Source organism: Mus caroli, unplaced genomic scaffold (assembly GCF_978045245.1).
Source record: "Mus caroli unplaced genomic scaffold, Mus_caroli_1 scaffold_18, whole genome shotgun sequence".
Taxonomy (NCBI): Eukaryota; Metazoa; Chordata; class Mammalia; order Rodentia; family Muridae; genus Mus; species Mus caroli.
Window position 1 is genome coordinate 20,575,638 of NW_028227273.1, and position 19,292 is coordinate 20,594,929.

Here is a 19,292-nt window from a genome sequence, read left to right on the forward strand (position 1 = left end):
GTCTTGTTTTTACTTTAGAAAAAGTTGAAATATAAATACACATACCTCCTCATTTGGTAATGACACATATACCCGTTTAATGAAACGCCTAAAAACAAATCAAATTAGAAATATAAATTATAGATAACTCAGCTCAAATAACAACTGACAGGGAAAAAAGCTGTAAGTATAATATATAAGGCAACTCTAAGTTCTTATCAGTTAGGTTATTAATATTAAAAGATATTTTTCCTCTTTTTAGAGTGGTGGTCTACCTTCAATTGAACCTATGGCCTCATGTATGCTAGACAACCCCTTTTCTGCAGATTTAATCCCTTGGCGGACCCTTCTTTCTTTATCTTAAGACTTATTCTCAAAAAGTTGGCCAGGTTGGCACTGACCTACTCTGAAGTAAAGGCAGGCCTTGAACTTGTGACCCTCAAGCCTCAGCCATTCAAGCACCTTGGATCATAAGGCTTGGTTGTTACTTTCTTCCAGCTCTCTAGTTAATGCTTAAAAATCTCTAATTAAATAGATGGTTACATTAAGTCTATCATTTTATTTGTGTATTTTAATAGTAGTGATATTTTAAAATTAACAATATCTGACATAACCGGTAGAATAAGGAGCCCTGTGTTTAACTGAATCAGAAAACAACTAAAAAAGAAAGATTACAGAAACAGAGCTAGAGAGATGGCTCAATGGTTAAGAGTACAGGCTGTTCTTCCAGAGGCCCCAAGTTCAATTCCCAGCACCCACATGGAGGTCAACACTTCCTGTAATTCTAGTTCCAGAAGTTTCTAGGCCTCTGGCTTCTGGCTTCCTAGGACACAGGTCTTGAGTTCAAATCCCAGCAACCACATGGTGGCTCACAACCACCTGTAATGAGTGTATCTGATGCCCTCTTCTGGTGTGTCTGAAGAAAGCTATGGTGTATTTATGTGTAATAATAAACCTTTATAAAAAAAAAAAAAAGTGCATCTCGCTACCTGAGAACAGCTTCATCAAGCTCCTGGGGCCTGTTAGTTGCACCCATTACAAGTACTCTGTCATCTCCAGCAGACTGCACCTGTAAGCCAAAAAGGTTTATCAGTATTTTAGAGAAAATAAAAAGAGACACTATATACACATGTATTTATAGTATAGGTCACTTAATAGGAAAGTATACACATTAAAATACTGCCATAGTTAAAAATGTAATCAGTGGTTAGAAAGATGGGTCAGAGGTCAAGAGCAGTTGTTGCTTTTGCAAAAGACTGCAGTTCCCAGCACCTATCTGGCAGCACAGAGCCACATGTAACTCCGGTTCCAGGGGATCTTATGTTCTCTTTTATATGCTCCTGAGCACATATGGTGCTCATAAGCTCATGCAGGCAAACACACAAGATAACTATTTAATGTATATGTATATGTGTATATTATATATAAGCATATAGATACTTACCCCGTCGAATTCTATTAAAAATTCCGTCTTTAGCCGTCTGCTAGCGTCGTGCTCCCCTTCCCGTCTCTCACACAAAAGACTGTCAACTTCATCTGAGGAAATGCAAGGACAGAGCTGCAGATGGGCCTAAGCCCGTCATTTTAATATGCATCTACTTTGCTACTTATTAGTAACCCTGCTGGGGGCTAGGGAGATGGGTCAGCGGGAGAGAGCACTGCCTGCTTTTCTAAAGGACCTGGCTCCTGTCGGTAACTGCAGCCCCAGGGGATCTGACACCCTCACACAGACATACAAGCAGGCAGACACCAATGTACATGAAATAAATACTAAGAAAAAAAATTTTTTTTTAAATCGTACTGAAGTCATTCTTTAAAACACTGTCCTGAAAACTTACCTATAAAAATTATAGATGGTTGAAGTTCTCGAGCCACAGCAAAGAGAGCTCTCACCAGTTTCTCTCCTTCTCCCACCTACAAGGTGTGATGTGTATTATGACCTCATGACATATTACAATGTGTTAGAAAACATACTATTTCCTTTTGCAAACTCAAGTTCAGTGAGAACTATTTCACATCCTACAGTATACAAGGCCAGCCTAAATATGTATTTCTACATCGTACTTATTAGTGCAATACATTTCTGGTATTTGATCCAGCCAGCTTATAGAACTTTGTTAAGCTAGGCCTACCCAACTCTGACAGTATTCAACAACATAATTCTAATTTTAAAATAGCTAAAAAGTACATATAATTTTGTACCATGAAGATATTCAATATACACAAACAACAGCCATAAAACTCACTGAAAAACAATTTTCTGTAATGTTAACATTGTATTTAACATAATAGCACTTAAGACAGCAATTTAAAAACACAAAAATGCAAGAAAAGAGCACTTACATATTTTGAAGTTAAACTTGCAGCACTTATGTTGAAAAAGGTCGCATTCGACTCTGCAGCTACTGCTTTAGCCTTTAAAATCAGAAGAATAAATATATTAGTTCAATATTCTGAGTATTTAAAAAATGGCTATATCAAATCATTAGAGTATCACAACAGAGACTCTAGAGATGAAAGAAACATGATTTGCAGCATCTGCTATGAGAAGAGAGTCTATACACTGGGTTTCTTTCCAAGAGAGAATTAGGGAGGGATTCTCTTCTCTTTGGTAGGAAGATACTGGCCAGGGAAAGTTAAACAGGAAGAAAGAGTTATTCTTTCCCTATTTGATTTTGTTGTTTGAGACCACATCTTACTGTATAGCCATGGCTGGCCTGGAACTGACTATGCAGACTAAATCCTCCTGCCTCTGCCTCTTCAGTGTTGGGATTAAGGTATATGCTACCATGCCTTTAATATCTCTGTTTTTACAAAAGAAAAGAATACTACAGATATAGGTATTCAGTTTCTGGTAAAAGACTTTGGTCAAAGAACACTACAAGAAAACCAATAGCATACTAACTAGTCAAACTAACTTGTTAAGATGGGAAAATTCTAGAAATTATTAGACAGATCATCAGTCAAGTAAGTATTCTGCAAAACCAAACCAAACACATACAAGTGAGGGTTACACACGGGCGTCCAGGGAAACTGTTTAAGGGCCTCAGAAAGTGTGTTACAGCAGAAAGGCATAGACAAAACACTTGGGAGCCACATACAGCTTTCTCCTAGGGTCCCTGAGATCTCAGTAGAATCCTCAACCTTGATAGCCTTCTTACCAGCATTGTTTTTCCGTTTCCTGGCGGACCGAAGAGTAACAAGCCTCTAGCAGGAGCTCTGAGCCCTGTGAACAACTTTATAAAACAGAAGGTGGTTACAGCTATGACTCCAGAGAGATTAGCCAGACATGTCAACATGTCAAGTATTTAACATCTGCTATCGATAAACATTTTTTTGGGGGACAGGGACAGTGGCATGAAGGAGGGGTGTTTCACTATGTAGCCCTGACTTGCCTGGAACTCACATAGCCCATGTTAGCCTTAAACTAAGAGATCCACCTGATTTTGCCAAATGCTGGGATAGGTGTGTGCCACACAACAGGCCTCACCATTCTCTTTAGCTCTGCAATTGTGTGATTCCTTCTGTAAGGCGCTGTTCTTAGTTAATGGTCAGTCTATTGCATTACGACTCAGCCTATAAACTATCCTCTGTGGCTTGCCCTGTAGCTCATTCTATAAGCTACAGTATGCTCCCCAAGGGACCCATGACATAAATTTGGTTCAGAAAAGACAAATGTTTTCTGTCCCTGTCTTAACTCTAATTTTGAGTATTAGCAAAAATGTAACTACCAGTCAAACTGGTTGGTGATTTCATAACTTGGAATGATAAACACTAACTAAAAGAGTTTTTAAGTAGACAAAAGTGGGCCTGGTGGTAGGAGTTACTGGTTACTAAGAGCCTGAGGGAGAAAGAACTCCTGGAAACCATGATTTCAAGGCCTTCCTGGGCAATATTTTCTTTTTCTTTTTTTTTTTTTCTTTTTTTTTTTTGGTTTTTCGAGACAGGGTTTCTCTGTATAGCCCTGGCTGTCCTGGAACTCACTTTGTAGACCAGGCTGGCCTCGAACTCAGAAATCCGCCTGCCTCTGCCTCCTGAGTGCTGGGATTAAAGGCGTGCGCCACCACGCCCAGCTTGGGCAATATTTTCAAACCTCACCCAGAAAAGAAAAACAAAGAAAAAAAGTAGAAAGGAGAGCTGGAGAGATGGCTCAGTGGTTAAGAGCACTGACTGCTCTTCCAAAGGTCCTGAGTTCAATTCTCAGCAACCACATGGTGGCTCACAGCCATCTGTAATAGAATCTGATGCCCTCTTCTGATGTGTACGAAGAAAGTAACAGTGGACTCACGTAAAATAAATAAATAAATCGTTAGAAACAAAAAGGCAGGAAGGAAAACGAAAAACCTATGAACTGGAAAAGCAATTCCTAGCAATAACTTCCAGTTTGGTCGGTGTCCATAGGTGCCACACACCACAGAGGACACAGAGGACTGAGGAAGACAGCCATACAGTCTATGGACTTCCACTAGTGTTGACATGACTATGACCCAGAAATAAGACTGTGATCCAGAAATGGGTACTCATGGGATAAATGGGATATCTTGCATTATCACTGAAATACGATAATTATGCTAGTTAACTTGAAAAATTACACAACAGTGCCATATACAGCAAATCAAACTTTTTTGTTTGTTTGTTTGTCTTTTCCAAGACAGGGTTTCTCTGTGTAGCCCTGGCTGTCCTGGAACTCACTCTGTAGACCAGGCTGGCCTCGAACTCAGAAATTCGCCTGCCTCTGCCTCCCAAGTGCTGGGATTAAAGGCATGCACCATCACTGCCTGGCACAAACCAAACTTTAATTAGTAACTTAATGATTTTCTGTTTCCTTTAATGACTGCAAATATGAGGTAAGCCAGATCCCCCCACATTATTCGCTGGCTGTTAATATCCTGGCAAATTAATACACTGAAAATAGTTACTTGCTCTTCAGACTTAAAGAATTATTTTATCTGAATTTCCCCTTTGTTCGGTTATTTTAAGTTTAAAGGTTTTTTGGTTTTGTTTTTCAAGACTGGGTTTTCTCTTTATAGCAGCCCTGGCTATGTTGGAACTTGCTTTGTAGACAAGGCTGGCTTCGATCTCATACAGATTTGCCTACCTCTGCCTCCTGAGTGCTAGGATTAAAAGTGCGAGCCACCACTCCTGACAAGTTTAAAGTTCTTAGTTTTGCATCTTGGGACTGGGGTATGGCTCAGTAGTAGCCATCTGACTTGCAAAGCCTTAGGTTTAACTTCAGCATGGGGAGGTGGGGAGGAGAAGCAATTTCTAATCTCTCAATTTTTTAATAAAAACTATATCATGACTTTCTACTTGACTCATAAAAGTTAAAAATGGATTCAGAATATCTTATAATCATTTTCATCTCCTTTAAGAAGTTACCATAACCAATGTGAATGCCTTTTTGTGAGGGAGGAGTTAGACAGGTCATGCCGAGGCTGGTCCAGACTTCCCCATGGAGCCCACGACCCCCTGCTTTAGCTTCCTCGGCTGATGCTTGGTCCATCCTCAGGCTTCAGTGTGCTTTTCTTACACACTGACCCTCGAGTTACTTGCGATGAGTTAGTTACTTGCCAACGCGGCCCTCCCTTACCTCAGGCCGCAGAGAAGGAAGGATGACAATCTCCTGCAGCGCTTGCTTTGCCAGCTCCTGCCCGGCTATGTCATCAAACTTAACAGCTGTCCCACTAGGAAACACAGTCAGTGAGTCTCACAACAGAAGCACTGTCCAGGTACTTAAATGTGGCGTATTAGCCTAACAGTCATTTTCATGTTAACTAAGAATATTGTTTATTAGCAAAATTCGTCAAAACAACCATAAAAATTAAGCATGAAAGCAAACAAAATGTTTATTATGTAACACATATGTAGTTTATAAATAAAAATAAACAGAAGTTGAAGTACTAGGCTGAACTTACTTGTCAACGATTTCATTCATTATAAGGTTAGCAAGATTGCTGTCCACATTCCTAAAATTTTTCAAGTCTTTCTTTTTCCGAACTGCAGTTGTGGGTGTAGAAGGTTTGTTGGTTCTATTTGGTTTTGGAGTACCCTTGAAGGACACAAAATTTAATGTGAAACAACTTAGACTTCTCACTGATAAATCACCATAAATATTAAGAGAATTTAATAAAAAACAAAAGAAAATATGAAGCTGTTGAGAGGCTCAGTTAGTGGGATGCTTGTTGTACAACTGTAAGAACCTGAGTGTAGATCCTGAGCACTACATGAGGCGGGCATGTGGAGCACATCTGCTGCCAGCTCTCCAGGGCAAGCAGGCAGCTCCTGGAGCCCACAGGCTGCTGCTCTAGCACACTGTGAGTCCCAGAGGTGCTGTGGGAAGTGGCTGAGGAAGTTATCTGACATCCACCTCTGGTCTCCACACATAGCAGACTCAAAGAAAAAAAGAACCAAGACTCTAAAGATTATTTGGCCCAAAATTATATTCAGTATAGAACAAAATTTGGCATGAAGAGGGCCAATATAACAGATTTTATCCAGAGATTAAGTCACTATTAAAAGACAAAGGCAAGACAGAGAAATGGCTCAGCAGTTAAGAACTTGTACTACAAAGTTCTAAGGACTGGAGTTTGGGTGGCAGCATTCACATAACATGTACATGCCTAGAACTCCAATTCTGAAGGCAAGGGAAACTGGATGATCACTGGGGCTTGCTGGCTTCCAGCCTAGTCAAGAGAATACAAGCTTGAGGTTGGAGCACAGATTCTTTCTCAGAGGAATAGGCAGACACCTAATGCCCTCTTCTGACCTTCAACTGCACACACAGGTGTATACACAAACACACATGAATAAAGAAAACTATCTTTAAAGCCAAGATAAGAGAAGTCATATAACTTTGATTCTTCCTAGAGCCTTGTCTACCGAGACAGTTCTAGGCTGTCTCAGGGGGAAAAATATTACAACAAAACTCTAGATATATTTAATGTTATAAGACTGATATAATCTGACATCTAAAACTAGAATAAAAATGAAATATAGAGAAGTGGAGATACAGCTCAGAGGTTAAGAGAACTGCTTGTTCCTCCAGAGGTCTTGAATTCAATTCCCAGCAACCACATGGTGGCTCATAACCGTTTATATTGAGATCTGATGCTCTCTTCAGGCATGTAGGCACACGTATAGGTAGAACACTATACATACTCTTTAAAAAGATGACAAATACAACATTACACTAAAAAGACTTGGGAAGTAAACAATATAAAATACCTAATTATTCTCAAAGGAACTAAATTAAGGTATTTAATAGCAAGTAGTTTTTGCAAATTAAAAAGTTATATGTAACACTGTGGAAACCAATCAATTCTGTATTATAGAGAACTAATACAAAGAAGCAAGCTTAACCAAGTTTTCTACTTGAAAACATGTTACACTCACTAGTGTAGAGTACCTTATGTGTGGTAGCTGCAGAACCAGGTCCCGGTCTTGCTCCAGAAACCATGGACAAACCACTGCAACTAGGCGCCCTGTGGTGACCGGAGAGCCCTGCGGAGCCACTTTTCAGGACAGTTTTTGATCGAGGCAATGAATTACTAGCATGTGTTAAGGGGTCTTTCCTCTTCGGAACTGCTCCACTTTCTATTAAGGAAAAAAAAAATACAGCCATCATGATTAGAAACTTTGATTTTAAGTATAAAAAATAACAATTAACAATACTCATATAAATAAAACCAAACTACCAGAAGTTAACAAGTTTTATTTATTATTATTGTGTATGTATGTATGTATGTGTGTGTTAGTGTGCATAAGTCATGGCAATGTAGAAGTCAGAAGACAACATTTGGGCTTTGGGTCTCACCTCCCACCACGTGGGACCCAGGGTGGAAATTAAGCCACCAAGCTTGTACAGGAAGTGCCCCTATCAGCCAAGTCATTTCATTGACCCATATCAAAGGTTTTTCAATTTAGAAATACCTCAGAATAAGATCCTAGTTAGAAAGTAAACCAGGATGCCTTGGGAACAGTTTGAAAACAGAGATTTGGTTATTAGGTTTACCCCCCTTTCCTGTTGTAGATTCTAGTTTTCTTTTTTTTTTTTTTTTTTTTTTTGGTTTTTCGAGACAGGGTTTCTCTGTATAGCCCTGGCTGTCCTGGAACTCACTCTGTAGACCAGACTGACCTCGAACTCAGAAATCCACCTGCCTCTGCCTCCCAAGTGCTGGGATTAAAGGCGTGCACCACCACACCCAGCTGCAACTTTATATTCTTCTAAAACAAAAATCTTATTAATAATGATGTTTACTATAAGCCAGGTAAATAGGGTGGCTCAAACTATAATCCCAGTGCTCTTGAGGCTGAGCCAGAAAGACTGCCATGACTTCAATAATAACCTGGGCTATATATGAGTCCTAGGCCAATCTGGGCTACAGAGTGTGAAACTATCTTTAAGATAAAGAAAAAGCAAGCCACGCACAGTGGTAGACATCCTTAATCCCAGCACTCAGGAGGTGAATTTCTGTAAATCTGAGGCCAGCCTGGTCTACAAAGTAAGTCCCAGGACATACAAAGCTACATAAGAGAGATAACCTGTCTTAAAAGACAGACATGGTGGCACATATAACCCCATAATCCTAACACTCGGCAGGTAGAGGCAGGAGCTATCCCTGCAAATTCCAGGGCAGCCTAGTCTACCCACAGAGTTCTAAGCCAGCTGAGACTACATTACATAGCAACACCCTCTCAAAAGGATGGGGGAGCAAAGAGAAGAATGTTAAACTGCCCTGTAAATTAGACTGGTCAAGAGGCAGGAGCCTTTGTTTTGCTTTTGAAATTAAGAACTCTTAAACAGGTAGAGGGAATCGGTTTGTTTATTTGGAGAACCAAACTGTTTATCTCAACCTAATCATTACAAGGTCTGAAACAAGTAAAATTCCAAGTTTAAAAAACTGTCCAGGGAATTTGACACTGACATCCTTACACTCAGAATGAGTTGTAAACTGCTACTGGGAGACAAATAGGATCCCTAAGACAAGCAGGATGTATAGCCTAAATACTAGACCAACCGGGCCATTTAATTACATTGTGATCATTCACAACACATTTTTGACATTTTTATACTCAGTCTGGATTAGCTTGGATCATTCTCCTAGAACATAAACGACTATGATTGCTAGAATTATTTTAATCATAAAGTACTGCTATTTCTCCAAAGGTTTTAAGATGAAGGATTCACTGCCTTGAACTATCAACACAGGGCAAGAGAGATGGCTCAGCAGTTAAGAACACTTACTACACTCTTGCAGAGGACCCAAGTTTAGTTCTCAGTACAGCTCACAACCACTTCAAACTCCAGCTTAAGGAACTGACTCCCAGGGAACTTGACCCCTCTGACTTTACTAGCACCCCTACACACCTGTGCAAACCTATACTTGTACATATAATTAATACTAATAAAAAGAGGCTGAGCGATGGCTCAGTGGCTAAGAGCCCTCCCTGCTCTTGCAGAGGACTTGGATCAGTTCCCAGCATCCACACAGCAGCTCATAACCACCCAAGTCTGTAGGATCTCACATCTTCTTTCGGCTTATGTGGATACTACATGTCCAAGGAACACAGAAAAAACACTTACAAACATAAGAAATATTTTTTCCTTTAAAAAAAGAAAAAAGGGGAGGGGAGCTAGAGAGAACTTTCAGCGGGTTAAGACCTCTCTTACTACTACAGAGAGCCTGAGTGTGGGTCCAGCACTGTGCAGCTCACACTAGCCATAACTCAAGTCCCTGTGGCTCTTACACCCTCTTCTGACCTCTATGAGCAACAGACATGAACATAGTACACATGCATATATGCAGGCAAAACAATCACACATATAAAGAAATCTTAAGAAAGGCTGGAGAGATGGCTCAGCGGTTAAGAGCACCGACTGCTCTTCCTAAGTTCCTGAGTTCAAATCCCAGCAACCACATGGTGGCTCACAACCGTCCGTAATGAGATCTGACTCCTTCTTCTGGAGTGTCTGAAGACAACTACAGTGTACTTACAAATAATAAATAAATAAATCTTAAGAAAGAAAGAAAGAAAGAAAGAAAGAAAGAAAGAAAGAAAGAAAGAAAGAAAGAAAGAAAGAGAGAGAGAAAGAAAAAGTTTTACAGAGAACTACTGTGAGAAAATAACAAATGTCAGAATGGCTAAGGATATAGCAGTAGTCCAGACAAAGCCCAGAATGTTTTAAGACCCTGAGTTGGATGCTCAATACCAAGAAACAACAACCAAAACTTACGCCAGGAGCTGGGGATGTAACTCAGTTGGCAGACTGCTTGCCTAGCATGCAGGAAGCTCTGGGTGGGGACATAAAACTGGGTGTGGCAGTACAAGCCATCTTTAACCACAGGCAAGTTTAAGGCCAGCTAGGATAAATGAGACCCTGCCCCCAAAATGAATCCTAGTGCAGGGGAGGGAGTGGTAGGCAGACCCAGAGCTTCCAGGGTAATGAGTTTTCATCAATGAGATTCAGTGAGAGGTAGCAACTGAAAAAGATACCTACCCAACAACGGTCCAACACACATGAGAAAGAATGAGAGAGACAAGACAGACAGAGAGACACAGAGAGAGACAGAGATGGGGGGGGGGTGGGAATGAGAGAGAGAAAGAGAACTTTCTTGACTATTGTCTACTTTTCAGGTTTTCTTTTTTTAAAAGATGTATTTATTTTATGTTGCACTGGTGTTTTGTCAGAATGCATGTTTGTGTGGGGGTGCCAGGTCCTCTGGAACTGGAGTTACAGACCCTTGTGAGATGCCATTCAGGGCCTGGGAACTAAAGCTGGGTACTCTAGAAGAGCAGCCAATCTCCTGCTGATCTGGGGACCTGATGAGCTGTGTCCCCAGCCCAGAACGTTTTGAATCTTTGAAAAACGTAATTATGTACACAGGGGGATCCATCCACGTGGCTGCAGTTCCCAGAGTCCAGAAGAAAGCACTGGATGCTCCAAGCTGGGAGCCACTGGACACTGCTGCCAGGGACAGAGCTCCAGTCCTCTGCATGGGGTATACGCTCTCAATGACGGAGTCATCCCTCCGTGCTTCAAAGAATTATGTTTGATAGAGAAAACCAAAATCCAGGAACTGAAGCCACAGACAGGTGGAGGAGATTAGAGTGAGATTCCAGGGAAGTATCATTAAATCATTGTTTTTATGCTCTCCTTTTTATATTTGATGCTGGGGAATCAAACTCAAGTTCTCACATATGCACAGCATTTAGTAAGCTACATGCCCAGCTCAAGGTATTTTTAAACACTAGAAAGATAGTTTATAGATTTATCAAAGGAGCTACTTAAGAGGTGGGTGCGTTAGCACATGCCTATAATTTTAGATTCAATGAGAGGTAGTAATTGAAAAAGATACCTACCCAACACCAGTCTCTGGTCTACATACTCACACACACACAGTGCAAAGGCACAGATGCAAACAAAATGATTTTACACACACACACACACACACACACACACACACACACGGATGTTAAAAATATAGGCAGGAAGACTGTGAACTGTAGAACAGACCAGGCTTCCATCATAGAGGGTTGGGAAGTAAACAGGAAGGCTAGAGAATGAACTTAAGAGAATATGTAAAATCAGGACATTTATTAATTTTGAGTTAAAACTAGATACTATAGATAACATACTGTATTAATAAGTAGATTTTGGTGTGAACACTTATGAAAAGAGATGAAATAACTCATGCAAGTAAAATATTTCAAGTATTCCAGATATAACAATAACACTAAGGCTCACTCACCACTTTGGTGTTTATTACACCAGTGCTGTAGAAACTAGCTGTGAGGTTAGCATTTTCTCTCCAGAAAGCACAGTTAGAAGCTGAGCTCTCTAGAGATTTGAAATAAAACAGAATCTGATATATTAAAATAAGCCCAGGAAGAGAAGGCTGACACCCCTTTCTTTGTATGGAGAAATGCAATGGAGTCCAGCATATGCACAAAGCAACAGACTTAAGGCAAAGGCATGTCACCAGACCTGAGAGAGAGACAGGCCTACTTCTAATCTTGATAGGATTATCAGAATCTCAAAATGTATTTTTGGAAACCTAACTATTTCTGTATCTCTTTATATCCTGCTGTTTTATAGTTTCTAATAACATATCACAGCTATTCAAAATAAAACAGGCAAAATGTTTGTCTATACTTGAGATAGAGGAAGACACAGCCATTCACTGTAGGACTAAACCAAAGAGCTCTCCTGAAGGGATGGACAGATGGACCAGGACACAATGCGGATGGCCTGCTTCTACCCACAAAGCCCAGCTATCCTCTCTGTTAAACCTTAGAAGGCTGAGGATATCACTTAATGCTGTGGTGCTTGCCTAACAGATGCAAGAGCTCTGGGTTTGATCTCTAGCATATAAAAGAAAAAAAAGGCTCAGCAGGTTCTAGCTCTAGATGCTCTTCCAGAAGGAACCTGGGTTTGATTCCCAGCACCACACTGAAACTCAAAGCCATCTTTACCTCCAGGCACAGACATGGTGCAAAGGCAGAGATGCAGACCAAATGCTCAGACACAGATAACTAAGTTTTAAAAAACAAAAAGAAGAAACTACACACACAAACACACACACGCACACGCTAGCCAAAGAAATAGATCCTTCCTTCATCTTTGGTCCAGGGATCTATCACAGTGTCAGAGCCTTGAGTAGCATGTGTCAGGCATTGGTTGAGTTCCCTAGTGCTCAAAAAACTAAGTAAAATTAAGAAGTAAACTTTCAAATTTGCTTCCTATAAATGAATAAAAACCAGCAGCTACTTCACAGTCTAACCTGAAGTTTACACCCTACAACTTGAAGTTATATTTACTATAATAAAATTGAAGTACAAACCTGGGTAAGGTGGGGGTGATGAGTTGTTCGGGAGTCAGAGAGGAGAAGCACTTGAGCCTGAGCTGCTGAGTAACTTCCAGCTAGAGGTGGAAACACTGTCTCAGAAAACCTCAACCCATAGCCCTGGGCATGAAACTACTGTTGAAAAAGTAACAAAACCAAACCAAACCAGCAACCAAGCAAACTACCTTGTAGCATGTCTAAAGGCCTGGGCAAAATTCACACCAAACCCAAACAAAAACCAACTGAGACCCAGGAAGCCTAAACTATGAAGTTTCTTCGACCAGAACAAAGCAAAGGCTTTGAATTCTTTCTTTTCTTATGTATTTAATCAGAGTAGTAAGCAAAAGTTACTATGGAGTAAATGCAGATTTACTCCATAGCAATGACACTATTAAAATGTATCTTCTTGGAATGTAAAGCTTTAGTGTCTAACAGGTACCATGATAAAGCAATTCATATTATTCATATGAAAACACATACACACTATTTAACAAAACAGTAAAAATTCCATATGAAAAACACAAAAAGGAAAGCCCCCACACTGCCAGCTATGGATAGCACTTGCTTTAATCCCAGCACTTGGGAGGCAGAGGCAGGTGGATTTCTGAGTTTGAGGCCAGCCTGGTCTACAAAGTGAGTTCCAGGACAGCCAGGGCTACACAGAGAAACCCTGTCTCAAGAGAAGGGAATGGGGGTTGAGGGAGGGGAGAGGAAAAAGAAGACGAATCCCAGAAATGAAAATATTTTCAGCATTTAAAGGAATGAACAGCCTAGGTGTGGTTGTGCACAACTTTAATCCCAGTCTTTGATGCAGAGGCAGACAGATCTCTGAGCTGAAACCAGCCTAATTTATAGAGTTTTCCAGGCCAGCCATAGCTACATAGTGAGACCCTGACTCAACAGATAAATACAATTAAGTAAATATATTTGTAATTCCAACCGTGGGGAAGCAAGAGGCAGGAATAGACTGATGTTTGGAAGTGAAGGCCTCCTGGTATGTATAGAAAGTTCTAAGCCAAGCAGAGCTACATAGTAAGACCCTGCCCCAAAAACAAAACCCCAAAACAACAACAGCAGCAGCAGCAACAACAACAACGAAGGAAGCTTTGTGAGATGGCTCAGTGGGAAAGATTCTTGCTGCCAAGCTTGACAACCTGAGTTTAATCCCAGGACATTCATGGTGGCAGGAGAGAATCTCTTCTTTCAGTTGTCCTCTGCCCTCCAAACATGTTCACAAGCACACATATACACATATACATATATACATACATGTAAATATTTTTTCTAAAAGAGCAGATTTATTGAGGACTCTTCAAGGGCTAGTGGGCTAGGCAGTAAGTAGATGCCACTTCCCCATATTTTATTCTCTGTAAGTAGAAAGTTGGAAAAAAATGCAAATAGTATAATTAGAGTAGGTCTACTAAACCTGTCAGGCACTCAGACACTACGAACGATAAGGATACTGCATTTCCTACTGATCCTGTGAAAACTAAACAGTCACACCTTCTTCTGCACAGTAAATCAACAATAGGGTAAGGAAGATGTATTCATCTGGCATGCAAGCTTTAGTTTGCGTTAGTTGCCCTAAACCTACCTGACTGGAGATGTCCATTGCGGCATGTCAGGTTAGTACTCTCGTTATAGACGTCCGTCTGTGACTTGGAAAATTGCAAAACTGGTTGCAGCTTCTCTATGCAACAGAGGGGGTTAAAAAGAACAAAATAAACAAAAAAGGAAAATAAACAAATAAAATGTGCGTGGAAAATTATTAATGTGTTACAAAGGTGTCAAACTGAAGTTTGTGCAGATATATGAAATATTCTCTAAAATATGCAATTAGTAAGCACTCCTATCAACAGTTACAGAAGTTAACATGTGAAAGGCTATGTTGAAAATAAACCTTAATCAGTCTGGCAAGCTAAGATACTTACCACTATTATCAGCAGCAAGTGATGGCTGCTTATTAAGTTACCATAGTGACATGCAAATTAAAAAGTGACTATGGTTTTGTTGTTGTTTTGAGACAGGGTCTAAGTCGTCCTGGCTGTCCTGGAACTCACTCTGTAGACTAGGCTGGCCTTGAATTCAGCAATCTGAAAGCCTCTGCCTCCTGTGCTAGGGTTAAAGCCACCATGCCCAGCTTATGCCTATTGTTCTTGTTATCTACAAACAAATTAAATATAATTGGCAATTTAGAGCATAACTGTATTTGATGATGACAATTATTATTGTTATTATTATTACTATTATTAGAGACAGGGTCTATCTATATAGCTCTGGCTGTCATAAAACTCATTATGTAGACCAGGTTGGCTCTGAACTCAAGAGACCCACTGGGATCTGCTGGCATTAAAGGCCCACACCACCATGCCCAATATAGCATAACTTTTAAATGACTGCACACTACAAAGAGCCTATTGGAAAAAAAGGCTTTACAGAGGAAGTACAGTATTGCTTCCACTTTACAGAGGCAGTACAATATAAGATAAAAGGGAATTTTTAAGAGGAAGTCAAACTTAAAAATGGCACACAAGGAAACAAGGTCATATTTAGCTAAAAGTAAATGCCACAGGGCAAGGGGACCAGCATGATGAACTATGTGTTCTGTATCCTACTGTTTGTGAACACACACACACACACACACACACACACACACACACACAGTTGTCACCTCTTAACGAACCCAAAGACAATGATGTTACAGAAATGGGTCACTTGGGCACAGTATGGAAGAGATGGTAGTTATACTTTAAAATTCTGTGTCATGTGCCTGTAAGATGTAACTAATCAATGAAAAGATGTGTTTCAACCCTACTCCATCTCAAGTAACAGCCCTAGACAGACAGAGTCCCAGCCTGCTACCCAGAGTAGGAAGGCTGATGCTTCGCTTCCAGGAGCAGGGCTGTAGCCCTAACCCTGCTCCCCAACTTTGGCAGTAACCTACATGCAGGGCTCCAGCCATGCTCCTGAGTGACATACATGAGCTATGTAACCTGTCTCACCCACGCAAGGGATCACCTTTTTCTTTGCTGAAGGAAAGTTTGTTTTCTTCTGTACTAGCAAGCCAATGAATCCACGTTTAACGGCAGCACAGGGGCTAGAGATATGTAGCTCAGTGTGGAATACACACTCAATATGTGCAAGGCTCTGGTTTAATTATCAGCACCCAACAAGTAAAGCAAACAAAGAAAGCAGAATATACATAGGAACTTTTAGACTTATATTCCTCAAGTCAGACAGGTAGGCACCATGCTTGGTTTACGGTGCAGTATCACATGCCGCTGGGACCGGTTAAATAGCAGCTGCTCTTTGTGTACAAAGCACAAAGCAGTGAGCAGCTTTTGTATCCTACAAGTGGCTGATACAATATACCTTGGATCCTTTCTATTTACTTCAGTTAACTGGAGGTAGGTCATCTGATTTTTCTCAATGATAATGCTCTTTAAATCAAAACACTGAGACACAACTAGTGTCAGTAAAAGCATAAGTTAAAAAAAAAATTCTGGGTTAGTGTCTTCTTTATTAACCCAAACACTCATTACCAGAAATACTCATTACATAGTAAAGACAGAAGAAAGTAGAATGTTACGTTTTTTTGATGATTGGAAATAAAAGTATAGGTATATACATAGAATTTACACTTTTACCTGTGTAAATACACATGCATACATAAACAAATGATCACAGACCACTGACTGTGGCCTTGCTTCAGTTTATCTCTATTACTAAAGCATTAACTGAGGATGAAGCTCGGCGGTAGAGGACCTGAGTGGTATGTGCGAGGCCCTAGGGTTTATCCCTCCTACAATAACTGAGAGAGACTAATGCTTCTTTTTAAAATGACTAAGGTACTACAGATCAATGCAGTTACCCAAACTAAACCAGCTTGCTTCCCTGAGCTCCTCACTGATGAAAAATCTTACCATCTATCTCTACTTTAAAACTCTTTAGCTTAGCATAGAGGTACACTCCTCTAATTCATAGCATTTGGAAGGAAGAAACAGGCAAATCTGTGAGTTCCAGACCCGCCTGGTCTACATCATAGTAAGTTCAAAGACAGCCAGAGCCACACCGAGACCTGTATCAAATAATAATAATAATACAAGTATTTGTTACTAAATCATAACAAACCTGGAGACTGGTCATTTTTTGTACTTGTTTTGGTTGATATTAAAAGTAATTCCCACTGGGCATGATGGCACATCATTTCAGCACTCAGGAAGCATAGCCAAAAGGATCTCTGTGAGTGAGGCTGGCTTTGTCTAAATATCGAGTTCCAGGACAGACAAGACCATGTAGAGAGATCCTGTCTCGTAATTACTGGTATTTTTTAGTGATGATCATATTTCATGATTTTACTTTAAAAGAGTCTGCATCTTTGAGAAAAACATGATACACTTTTAAATGGAATAAAATATATTAAGAATTTGTTGTATAATAATATGAAAGGGAGATGCAGATATAGCCCAGTGGTGATGCACACCTTTAATCCCAGCACTCTGGAGGCAGAGGCCAGTAGAGCTCTGTGAGTCCAAGACCAGCCTGGTCTACAGAGGGAGTTCCAGGACAGCACAGAGAAACTCTGTCTTGAAAAATAAACAAACAAAATTGAAACTATTAATGTATTCTACCTACACTGAAGCCTCCCTTCTTATGGAGCTGGAGACTGAGCCCAGGGCCGGCACATGGCACATGCTAAGTAAGCACTCCATCACTCAACTATGTGTGTGTCCAGTCATCTACAATGTAAGAGTCAGTAAGCATTTCAACTATATTTCAGAGATAATTAGGGAATACATTAGTTAATACCTAGAAGTTGTAAACGGTCCTTGGCCATAACTAAATTAGTCATCATTTTGGCTTGAAGGCGTCTAGCTCTTTCATACTGTTCACCTAGATGGAAAAAACCAAAGGAAGAATTAGTTAACAAGTATGGACATTTCCTTAATAACATTTGTTTCAAGGTTACTCCAGTTACCTTCATGCAGAATCAGAGTCTTTCTTTATAAAGAAATTAAAAGGGCTGGAGAGATGGCTCAGAGGTTAAGAGCACTGACTGTTCTTCCAGAGGAGCTGAGTTCAATTCCCAGCAACCACATGGTAGCTTACAACCATCTGGAATAGGATCTGATGCCCTCTTCTGGTGTGTGTCTGAAGACAACTACAGTATACTCATATAAATAAATAAATCTTTAAAAAAAAAGAAATTAAAAGTGGGCTAAGGGGCTGGTGAGATGGCTCAGTGGGTAAGAGCACCCGACTGCTCTTCCGAAGGTCGAGAGTTCAGATCCCAGCAACCACATGGTGGCTCACAACCATCCGCAACAAGATCTGACACCCTCTTCTGGAATGTCTGAAGACAGCTACAGTGTACTTACATATAATAAATAAATAATTCTTTTATTAAAAAAAAAAAAAAAAGTGGGCTAAGCGTCTCACACTTTAACCCCAGGATTTGGAAGACCGAGTCAAGTTCAAAGTCAGTCAGGAGAGATGAGTTTCTGGCCATCCTGGTCCACAGAGTAAGACCCTGTCTCAAAAATGGAAGGAGAGGGAATGCTTTTGCTAGGCAAGGCAAAGAACACCTGAAACTTTTATCTCTGGAGGCTGAGGTAGAAGGACCACGAATTCAAAGCCAGACTGGAATTTATAGTGTGAACCTATCTTTTATATATATTATACATAGACATGTTACTTCACAAACTCTCTGCCACGGTTCCTCATGCTGGCTTCAAATCTGATGCAGAATTGTGGATTTCATAAATATTTCATGGAGCCCTTGATAGTTTTTCCCTCATACTTCAGTCTATGAACTGAGACTAGTAAGATGGCTCAGTGGGCAGAACTGCTGGCTGTGCAAACATGACAACCAGAGTTCAAGTCCCACCATGGAACTTGAAACTGTCTCTGAAACCTGTCTTCTGACCTCCACTGCACCCACACATTATACACATAAACAAACAAAGCTAGGATATGATCTGACATCTGTGCCACCTTACTAACAGCCAGGCTGCAGTCACTTTGTCACAGCCTGTGCATGAATGAATATGTCACAAACAGTGATGCTGTGATGTCGACCAAAGACATAATCTATTCAGTATAATCAGAACTTAAATTCTAAGTGGGAGAAGAAAACACACTTTGAGGTTTTTTTTTTCTTAGTAATAAAAGGCATGAGTCATTTCCTTCTAACAGTTCTTCGTGAAGTTCACAAAGTCCTGCATATATACTCATATTTTTAATTCATAAAGTCATGGTCATCAAAGCCTCACACTTCTTTCTTAACTGACTTCTGCAATGCTTGAGTTTTTCCCAGAGCTTCACCTAAGTTAGGCAATGCTCTAGCAGTAAGTCAGATCCTGCTGTTTACACAAGAGATCTGCTGGGTGGTGGTGGTGGTACACACCTTTATTCGCAGCAACTTAGGAGGTGGGGGCAGGCAGATGTCTCTGAGTTTGAGGCTAGTTT

The 19,292-nt window shown here is 40.4% G+C and overlaps 1 protein-coding gene across 4 annotated transcripts in view; it reads right to left on the reverse strand.

Annotated features, from left to right (window-relative positions):
* The window catches only part of Spast (spastin), a 45,327-nt gene that overhangs the window by 12,467 nt on the left and 13,568 nt on the right, over positions 1-19,292 (reverse strand). For 2 of the 4 annotated variants that reach the window (XM_021149273.3, XM_021149272.3), the window contains exons 3-13: positions 17,634-17,717; positions 14,419-14,514; positions 7,385-7,572; positions 5,895-6,028; positions 5,570-5,663; positions 3,141-3,215; positions 2,323-2,394; positions 1,818-1,893; positions 1,424-1,515; positions 969-1,048; positions 46-88 (exon numbers count right to left, since the gene is read on the reverse strand). In XM_021149273.3, coding sequence (XP_021004932.1) covers positions 46-88; positions 969-1,048; positions 1,424-1,515; positions 1,818-1,893; positions 2,323-2,394; positions 3,141-3,215; positions 5,570-5,663; positions 5,895-6,028; positions 7,385-7,572; positions 14,419-14,514; positions 17,634-17,717 — 1,034 coding nt within the window. The remainder of the gene's footprint in view (positions 1-45; positions 89-968; positions 1,049-1,423; positions 1,516-1,817; positions 1,894-2,322; positions 2,395-3,140; positions 3,216-5,569; positions 5,664-5,894; positions 6,029-7,384; positions 7,573-14,418; positions 14,515-17,633; positions 17,718-19,292) is intronic. The other 2 variants (XM_029471301.2, XM_029471302.2) reach the window with 1 other exon arrangement.